The following is a 10,184-nucleotide window of genomic DNA, read 5'->3' as shown; positions in this document are numbered from 1 at the left end:
AAACCATACCATCATTTTCATATTCAGTACTGTTGTGACATTCTTCCTACCAGGGATTCCATCCTTCTATATTTGGGATGGCCCCCCCAATTATGTTTTACAAGGGAGCCTTCTCCCTCCTCTTTTAGCTTTCCATTGGCAGGCTGAAAAATTTTTCATCTCCAGTTCCATAAGTACCCTGTGGCTGAGCTCTCTTACACGTATCATGTCTGTCAAAATCAGTGAGCGTCAGTGTAACGGGAAATAAAAGAGACACCCATATCTCTAAGAAACAATCTCTGCCACCAGAAGCTGGAGTTGCAGTCACCGTTTCCCCCTCCCCTCCATACATACTTCAGGCAGATGGCATTCATTTATCATACAAACACATCTGGCCGTGTCAAAGGAGAACACAAACAACTATCGTTAAGAGAAAAGAAACCACAAATGCTTTTCAATTTTATTCTTACTGGGAGGGTAGTGGCATCCTGACATGTCACATCATCCAATGAAGACCGACAGGGACTTTATCAAGGCTCCTAGCTCACCTAGCATTTATGGTACTAAGTAATCTTGGCTTGGCTGTAGTGCTTTGTTCAGCCTGCAGACATGGCATTCCCAATTCCAGATACTTTTGCTGGGTCAAGACCAAAGTAATCAGCACTAACAGAAAGGGAAAGTAATCAGATGTGAAACACAGAGACCATGATGAGCAGTGTTTCAGGCTGGTACTGCACAATATTTGTACAGACCAGTCAGAAATGGGTATTACAAATGGAGCTGGAAAATTTTAATAGCTAAAAGCATGATCAAGCGCTTTCGATGGATTTCCCAGAAAAGAGAAAGTCTGTTCAGAAACAAATGTAACAGCTTCAAAAAGAACAAAAAAATGCATCTAGTGATCTTTAAATCAACTTTTCCATTGGATAAATATATTTGAAATAGTTGTACAGTTCACAGTGGCATAAAGTTCTCTGATTGCTTGAGTGCTTGAAAATATCTCATCAGTAAAAAAATACCAGAGCTGGGGAAGGAAAACCCTCTCTCTGAATTCTGTATATGGGCAAATGCACAGGTTTTGGCAGGCATCAGGTCGTTGGATCCATGGGAAACCAGCAGCATCACAGGACTGCAGATCACAAGTCAGGGGATGGAGGGTAATAAGAATAGTAAGGCCCGTTTTCCTGCAATGAGATCAGAGTGAGCAGTTGAATAAGTCTTCTCCAATATACCTTGGTGCAATGGATGATTTCACAGCAGTAGAAATAAACAGTGTAGAAATAAATAGACAGCTCTATTGGGAATCAGCTTTTGAGCCAAGCCCTCTACTTAGATTATGTGGAAAAAAAATTTTAAGAAAATCGTTGCTCACAGAAGAACAACTAGACTCTTCAGGAACCCTCCCCTTCTCTGTACTCCTAAGATCTGGAAGTCAGCACCTTTAAAGCTCTTGCAGAGCAGAATGGGAGATGCACTAGAACTACATTTAGGAGCAAAGACCAATGCTGGCCACATGCAATCACTTACCCTGGCATCATACTCGAGAACGAAAGGGGGGAGATCAATCTGCTCTGGGGGTATGGCTGTGAACAACTGCTGAAGGCTTTCCACATAGTGGATTTTGTCCTTTAGCCCTGAGACTGTAAAGGTTGTGAAAAACCATGCCGAGACCTGAAAATAAACCCCAACAAAAGCAAATTAAGTTGGCGCTGTTACTTGAAACACTAATTCCATGGCAATAACACAACAAGGTCAGGAAGCACACACCACTGACTGCTAGCGAGCACTGTCTTGAGTGCCTTCAAGCTAGTGTTTGCTGACTCCACACTCACTCCTCCCCAACTGCCAGTTTAAGGTCCACTCCTAATGCACTCTACTCTCTGCTTTGGGTTGGCCGAGTGAGCGTGGGTCCTCCTGTTTTGCCACATTTCTTACTAACTTATTCCACAAGAATAAGCCTCATCAACTTAATTCTACAAAATCTTACTTTAAGTATTCACACTTCTGTCTCTTTTGGATGTAAAAAGGATAAGGCCTTTTTGCTTTGCAAAGGCCAGTAAGCCACTACTGATACTTCTACAAGTTATTAAATATTCCTGTTGAGATTGATTGCACAAGCTTTTACTTTTTAACCCATTTTCTCCAAAATTAGGCATTATATTACTTTTTGTTTATTTCTTATCTAGTCTCTTCCTGTCAGACTGAAGGGAAAGAAAAGACTTGTGATAACCAGAGGTTACTGTTCTACAGGTCACAAATGCACCTACTGGGGACCACTTCCATGGTCCTGGGCAACCAGGACTCGCTAACCCTGCTTGAGCTGGGGGGCTGGACCAGATGACATCAGATTGTTTCAGATCCAGCCACTGACACGTCACTCAGAACACACCAAATTCTATAAAGCTTTGTTTGGAGAGCTCTCAGAAGCGGGGAGCTGAGAGGATTCACACAAAAATGCCCCCAAACTCCTTTATTTATATATCAGCAGCAGAAGTATATTTACATGCAAGAGTATGAAAGAATTTGCGACAGCACTTCATGGGTATCTTAATCTCAGTCCTGCTGGTGAAGTGTTCACACAGCAAGAGCTGCTGCCAGCCTAAAAAAACTGCTATTGCCTATGATGCGATTTCATCATAAGAACAGTTACGTTTCAGCAGCACAACAAGAGAATCAAGTTCTTCAGAGATCACAAGAATGCTCACATTGAAGCATGAATGAAGACCGGATTAGTGTACAAAAGTGGATTGTGCAGTGACATGCCCTGTGTTTTAGGATAACTGCTCCCTGCATACTGAAAACCATGTATTCTAGATAGGCAATTATCCTCCGAATATACATTATTTAAGTTTCACATCTAGAAATCCAACAAAGAATCATCGCTGGCGCTACGAAGCACTTTCAGCGCTATGCTTGTTTTCTAGGGGCAGAGGAGTTTCCAAGAGGTGTGACGAAAAGCCTCCTGATCCCTTTTAGCCCAGAAATAAGCAATGTGATTCTAACAGATGGCAGACATCCACTGTGTCAGGATTCAATACTGTGGGAAAATGGACCATTTATATAAAAGACTTACGAATGAGACACATGTACAAGGGTGATGGGTTTGGGAAGCTGCATGAATGCACAAGCCTTCCTCCCACATTTGAGACGTGGGGTATTTTACACTATTTCTAGGGAAGGAAGTCAATGGTCCAAGTAGGAAGATGAATGTGCCAAATTATTTTTTTTTTTTTTTTTAAAGATATTTGAGGCTTCTGGGCTAGCAATCTTCCACAGGGACAACAGCCCGAAAAAAGCCAAAAAAGGATGGGAAAGAAAAATCACTCCCTCTAAGCAGCCACCTTCTCCACCAGGACTTTCTGCTGCTGCTGTATTCCCCCATCATGTTTCATAAGCTGATGGTCTCTGCAATAGCCAGCAGCAATCCTACTTGCTGTTCAGTTAAGAGAAAAGGCTTGGCAGAAAGACGTGGACACACATCCTCTTTTGCCTCCAGCTGTGCTGCTAGAATAGGATACAAACCAACTTCATTTCCAGCAAGTTAGAGAGCTCCAATTCTCTCACCCTCCCTGCTTCCCAGCAACTTATCCGCTTCCCCCATAGGTCTGACGAGTTCCACTGCAGCTCCCAAACGGACAGAGAACATGGCAATGGACTGGTGAACATGAGTTCTCATCCTCCAAAAAAAAAAAATAAAAAAAGCAAACCCCAACCTTTCTCAATCAAATAGAAGTGTATGGGAAGTGAGGAGGGCGATAAAGAGCTCCTGGAAATCTAAAACACTAGTGTTTCCTAGCTTCAACTTTTCCACTCAACTTCGCAACCTCAGTAATGTTATATGCTGGCTCCTACATTTTCAGGAGCATCAGAGCTGGAAGCTCTAATTCTAGCACTCAGACCTCAGATCTGTACCCTGTGGGAATAATCAACATCCTGACAGAAATTGGAATGTATACAGTTGGGAAGCCTCGGTCTCATCTATATAAAAACAAGGAAGCTCTAAGTCTCATGCTGTCCCAGCTGTGCACACGCAAAGGAAATTCAGCAGTCAAACAAATTCTTGCTGAATGTGTGCAAACAGATATTTTTTTCCAGGCATATAATTTTCTCAAATTTGACCAATATCAGCAAAAAGCAGAATAAACACAGAGGTTAATTTGATGTGAACATGGAGGATCACATTTCTAACTGTTTAAATAGGACAAACAAACATCTTAAGAAGGGCTGCTGCTGACAGTTCATCTGAAGTACTTGTACTGCTGCAACGAGTAGCGTGTATGAAGTACAGAAGACAGCGAGCTCCATCTTCTGTTGCCCAACACAGATCATAGCCAAGGGTAACATCTTACTACTTGATGAGCTCAGTTTTTTCATCTCCTGAAGGCTTAACAGGATTTTTCTGCACTCCAGCACAAATGCATTCCTCTCATCTTTCTTTGCTACTCCACACTCTATAATCCTGACTAATCTCATTGCTGCTTGACACACTGCCCTCTGCCCTTACCAGGGAAGCCTTAGGTGATATGCAGCACACAAGCAATACCTCTTGGGGGACCGGGGCGGGGGGAGGAGGGGCGAGGCGAAACATCCAGGAAATGAACTACACAAAAAAGAATTCTAAGAGTTCTTGGTCATGGTTTGTCATCCTGACAGCCAGACAGCAGAAAAAAAAAAGTACAAAATGTTTCTCCTTGAAAGAAGCAGGATGCAAAGCTTTCACCTCTCTCTGTCAAGAGCACACGCAAAACAAGGCAGACAGCTGCACTGCATTGGGGTTCAGCTTATCACTAGGGTTGGAAGACTACAGCTAGATCAAAGATGGGGATGAATTACAAGTACTGACCATGGATCCAGAAGATACTGCCTAATTTTGGAAGTCTTCTATATACCTCCATGCTCCGCATACTACCAGATTACACGTTACCCCACCAACACCCAAAATGTTCTTTTCTTTTGTGCTATCTACCTCACCTTTGAACGAAATGTTGGGTGGACAAAATACAGTGCCTTCAAGTTCCTCTTGTACCTGGTATAAAGAAAGAAAAAAAACTCTTTAAAGGTGACTTCTAATTAAGCTCACCTACACAACATAAGAGTTAAAACACAGATCATTTTGCTTACATGCCTATGATGTGATGTAATTTTACAAAGTTAGATCTAATATAAGGCCATATACTAGAAAAGTAAAGTAGAACAATTTTTTTTTTCCATGTAAAGACATCATAGCCTACAGTCTTTTATGTGGACAGTGAAAATTATGGACAAATTATGACTGCCAACATTACTCAAGTCTCTTCCCTCACACCTAGTAACGTAGTTTTAACAAGGCCAAGCTCCAGAAGCTCCACCTCTAGAGATAGACAATACACCCGGTACGCCCCTCTAACAACTCCAGGAGGGAGACTGCAGAGCACAGAACTTCCTGGTTTGATGGATGGTTCTGAGAAGGAAAGAAAACATATCTTCCTTCCTCTTGCCCTTGTTATTTTGTCCCAGCAGAACTCTCTCACAAATAAATGGGAAAGCAGATACAGGGAATGACAAACATTTGCACAGCGCAGGGGAAGACTAGAGGGATGGTTCTCCTATTGATAACTCACTTGGCATCAACAATATCATAGAGTTTCTTCAAGAAATTAGAATCTAGTTGATTGTAATCATTTGTAAGTGTATGGAAGTACACCAGGACATACTCCTTCACCGCAATATGATCCATGACATGGATGAAATACAGAAGAGCCTGAGACAAAAAGAAATGAAATTTATATTTGCAAAGAACTCTTTTACAGTTGCATTACATTTTAATATGCTTCATTTAATTCATTCACAAAACAGAAATCATGAAGCTGGGTGGCATGTTTGAGCTACAAAACCAAGATGAACATCCCAGGTCTTCAGCTTTACTATAACCATTTAGGTGCCTTTTTGGTCTAGCTGACCTCACGGATAGAGATAAATTCTTGCTGTTTTCATGAAAATCTGATTTGACTTGTTACGTTCCACTCTTCATGTCTTGGCAGTTATAGAAGCAGACCAAGTCTCTTTCTTCTTGAGAAGAAAAAGGAGTCCATGTGAGGCCTGTTTCTCTAGAAATAGTCCAATTCCTCCCCAAGAAAAACCACCTCAATATACACAAAGTTTTATAAGGGAATAAATTTTTATCTGCTGACAAAAATAGTTTCTATTTAAGTCTTCTACAGATAATGTTTTCAGTATTAACACTGAACTACCCCTATAACCAGACTTTCACATCCTGAATATTCATATTCAACCTACACAACTCTAGTTTTACAAAGACTTACCTTTTCCATGTCTATTAATGTTACAGGGATATTCCTTCCAACCACCACCATCACTGTGCGACCACAGTTATCCACACCTACAAAAGAAAAAAAATCCTCTAAATTTTTCTGAGTCGTGCCAGGTTTTGGAGCAGTCCCTTTCAAACTAGGGAGAAACAGCCACAGCTCAGAATTTTTGCAATGCATCTGGTTTCCATCTTAAGAAGAGAGGAAGCACGTTAGTTACTGTTCTCACTATACCAGTAGCTATTCTGGTTCAAAAAAGAAGGGTGCATCACATCCCAGAAACTTAAGTTTTAAGGACTGCAATTTTATGTTCCTGTATACTCTACATTTAAATCTCAAGTAACAACACAGATTGTTAAGAAAACCTTCACTTGCAGTTCTACCACCAAAGCAAACTTCTTCCTAGAAAACAAGCTCCGAAATCTAACGCACAGACTTCCAGAGCATGCCTTATGGACAACCTGCAGCCCACAGAGCCTTACCTAAGGCAAACAAAATAATTTAAAATTGCAGCTACTGAGTAGAAGGTATCACACAGCCTTGGTATTCACACAAAGATGAAGGGAAGTATCTGGATTTTTCAGGATGCTAAAGGTATCAGCCAAAGCGCTGAACAGACTTTCTCTGCAGAAACCCAGCTATGCTTTTGAGAGCCTGACTACTTCCTTGTTTCTTCCGCCATGGTACAAAACAGCAGTAAGTCACTTGGACTATGGCAAATTTTTACATCCGAGTATGATGCTACCTAAAGAGTAAAAGCGAACTGAAGAGTACAGGTTCAAGAGTACTTCCCAGGCTGCGAGGACCTCGCAGCTATTTTCTTCCACTCAGCTCTCCATTGGGTTGTTGAGTCTCTCCCTGATCTCCCCACATACTGAGCTCAAGGTTGCAAGATCTGCTGCCCATGGTACTCAGCCATTAGTACTAGGAGACACGTACAGAGGAGAGCAACACATACCTAACCTGAAGGAAATAATGCAAGCTGTTTTGTTCAGGAGAGCTACGTTAAAAGTTGTTTTGGTAACTGCTTATTCTCTACACTAATCATCTGAAAGCAACATTCATTTCTTTGTAACAAAAGGGTGGAGATAGTTCATCTTTTGGTCTTATCTCATACAGAGCACCTTATGCATTAGCTTAATCTAAAAGTACCGATTTACATCTAAAGCTACAGATAATTTAGGATATGCAGGTATCCTCAGATTGTTAGAGCAGACCAGTTTTGGCGTTTACCACACAGTCTTTCAAAGCCAATCAAGAGAGAATTCCTGCCTTACTGCAGTGATAGTGCCTAGTTCCTGGCCAGGCTTCTAGCTTAATAACATCATGTATTGTATACCAGTCCAAAGAAAATATTATATTTATATTTTGTATTTTTACTTTAACACAATATACATCAGTCATTGGTACCTTAAACTTACCTGTCTGGTACAAGGCTTTAAGAGAAGCAATATCAGAGAGGTCTTCAGCTCTTGCCTGACACAGCCAGCGATTATAACTAGAAAGTTAAAAACACCTGGTCAGATCTAATCCCCGTTTGGATTAGCATTAGAAGCCTGAAAAAGCATATGGGAAGGGAATGACAAAACAAGCTCTTTCTGACTGAGCCCTCTCTCTAATGTTGTGGTTTTCTGACCTATGGAGCAACTATGAAGTTGCTAAAGAAAGAAGCGTTGGGAGAAAATAAAAACCACCACCACCACCCAAGACATCTCAGTGTCGGTTACACACTTAGTGATTTTCAGCGGGGCAACAAATATGCACCAACTAGAAACTATAGTGGCATTGCATTTGGGCACTTCAGTGTCAGTGTTTAAAAAAAATAGGAAAAAAATTTCTTTAAATAGTCTAGGAGTCAATAAGGACTACACAGCAACCAGTGTCACATATGGCTTTTTTTTTTCCCCCCTCCCCTTTGAATGGTGAATAACTTGGTGCCTCATCTGACAAAACAAGCCAAGCATCACGCCTCAAAGGTACTCCAGCTTGGAACTGGCTTCTAAGAAAGTGATCATGCACATAAGGGCTAAGGGAGAAAGAAAAAAAAAAAGGAGAAAAAAGCCTCAGCATTCATTTATTTATCTTTCTGTTTTGAAAGATGGAAGAGAAATGTTTTGCTATTTGCCCAGAGCCTCAGGAGCAAGCGGGCAGTATTGAATGCAGGTGACCTCACTACAAAAACTGGTGACAAAACAGTGACATCTCGTGGCAAAGAGACAAGCCATCTGGTTGGACGCACTGGGCATACTAATAGATTCGTTACTAGCTTCCCTTTTCCTCATACTGGCCCTTCCCTTCTCCCTTCAGGTAAAAGAGGCTACCATAGCGATCCAGGGTGACACCAGGCTTTATCTGTATTTCCTTGCCAGAAGATTAGGCTTTACAGATAACAAAATAATCTTAAGGGTTCGTCCTCTGAAGAGCTAACTAACCCAAAACATTCACACAGACAAGGAAATTCTCACTTCCTCTGATGCTGTTTTTGCAGTGCTGCCTCTGACAACTGTCCCTGAAGGATGAGGCGTCTCTGTTTATCAACGTCTCCCTCCATGCGGGCAAAAGCATGGGAACCAATGAAAGACAAATCTGCCTCCAGACCCTCTTCATCTGAAGCATCTGCAGTAGAAACAAAGGTAGCGTAAAATGTTCAAGCTGAGTACAGGACAGCAACGCTGCGGCTGAATCGCTAGGTAACTCACTGAGCCAACCCAGTCACCGTGCTACAAACTAACACAGAAAACCACAACATACCAGGATGTAGTTCTGAGATCTCACCAGTACCACTGACAGATTACAGCATGTGATTGATAACTACAGATTCCCTTAAAATTGCTTGCCTGGAAACTAACCGAGTAAGTCCTAGTCATCAGCTTGTGACAAAGGGATAATAGTTAACTTTCTCCGAAAATAAGGTCTGGAGAGAGAGCTGGGCTTTACAGTGTCTACTTGTCATAAGAGGGGAAAAATAAGTGTGCAGAAGGACAGGTGCTGCAGCTTTATTCAGTTTAGAATCTGTACTGTAGAAAGGCCTCACTTTTTATATCATTGACACTGCTTCAACAGATGCTGTAGAGCTGGTGGTAACCTGAATTTGAATATTTTTATAGTATTGTTTACAACATGACTGCGTGACAAAGTAGAAAAGCACAGGTTCGCTTGCTGGTGACAATACCAGAATGCTCCAGTGACCTTAATGTCATCAAGGAACATTGCTAAGGCTTCTAGCATCGTTTCTCTGGGCAATCTGGGTAGGAACTGAATTTCCCAGATTAGTGACATGCTAGCAATAGGACAAAAGCGCAGGATTCTGCTATACCCATTGGCTTCTACATATACAAAATGAGTGATTTCACAATTTATTAGCTAGTGGTTGAACACCTCATATTAATCAGCCACAGCTGCAAATACCACTCTAACCAGCAGTTTGGACAGGGAAAAAACCAAAAGATTGGTATCTGATCAACAGGAGTAGGTACATCAGATTTCAAACTCTGAACCGGAAAATTAAATTGTTTGTATCCTCATTGCGTATTCAGCCTTATCCCAACTGGACTTGCAAAAGCAGAAAGCCTTTGAAACCATTCCAAATTATCTGCTTTTGGTGGTTTAAGGCTTTGCCTGAAGAAGCGTAAAACTTTCACAGCACTGCTTAACAAATAAGGCAGAACATGCCAGCTATTCCCGCTTATATATTAAATTGTTTTTCCCTACATATCTCACCTCCTCAACCCTGACATCTAGGCAACCTCTTTAGAAACAGACTTTTTTCACGGAGCTTTAACAGCTATTTCCCAAATAGCGATCTCTGGGTTGACCTCGTTCCTTTATCTTTTAGGGAGTTTCTCCTAGTTTTCATTGAGCATCTACTATTTTGATGCACAAGCTGTATCAACAGAA

The 10,184-nt window shown here is 41.4% G+C and overlaps 1 protein-coding gene across 2 annotated transcripts in view; it reads right to left on the bottom strand.

Annotated features, from left to right (window-relative positions):
• Positions 1–416: 416 nt before the first annotated feature.
• Positions 417–10,184, bottom strand: part of GDAP2 (ganglioside induced differentiation associated protein 2) — a 23,546-nt gene continuing 13,778 nt past the window's right edge. For both annotated transcript variants that reach the window (XM_074593396.1, XM_074593397.1), the window contains 7 exons: positions 8,753–8,903; positions 7,709–7,785; positions 6,282–6,358; positions 5,580–5,719; positions 4,951–5,005; positions 1,507–1,650; positions 417–1,163 (listed from right to left, as the gene is read on the bottom strand). In XM_074593396.1, the coding sequence (XP_074449497.1) occupies positions 1,116–1,163; positions 1,507–1,650; positions 4,951–5,005; positions 5,580–5,719; positions 6,282–6,358; positions 7,709–7,785; positions 8,753–8,903 (692 nt within the window). In that variant the 3' untranslated portion in view covers positions 417–1,115. The remainder of the gene's footprint in view (positions 1,164–1,506; positions 1,651–4,950; positions 5,006–5,579; positions 5,720–6,281; positions 6,359–7,708; positions 7,786–8,752; positions 8,904–10,184) is intronic.

The sequence above is a fragment of the Larus michahellis genome, chromosome 1 (assembly GCF_964199755.1).
Source record: "Larus michahellis chromosome 1, bLarMic1.1, whole genome shotgun sequence".
Lineage (NCBI taxonomy): Eukaryota > Metazoa > Chordata > Aves > Charadriiformes > Laridae > Larus > Larus michahellis.
The sequence above is the reverse complement of the archived record's forward strand: the minus strand, read 5'-3'. Positions and strand labels throughout refer to the sequence as shown.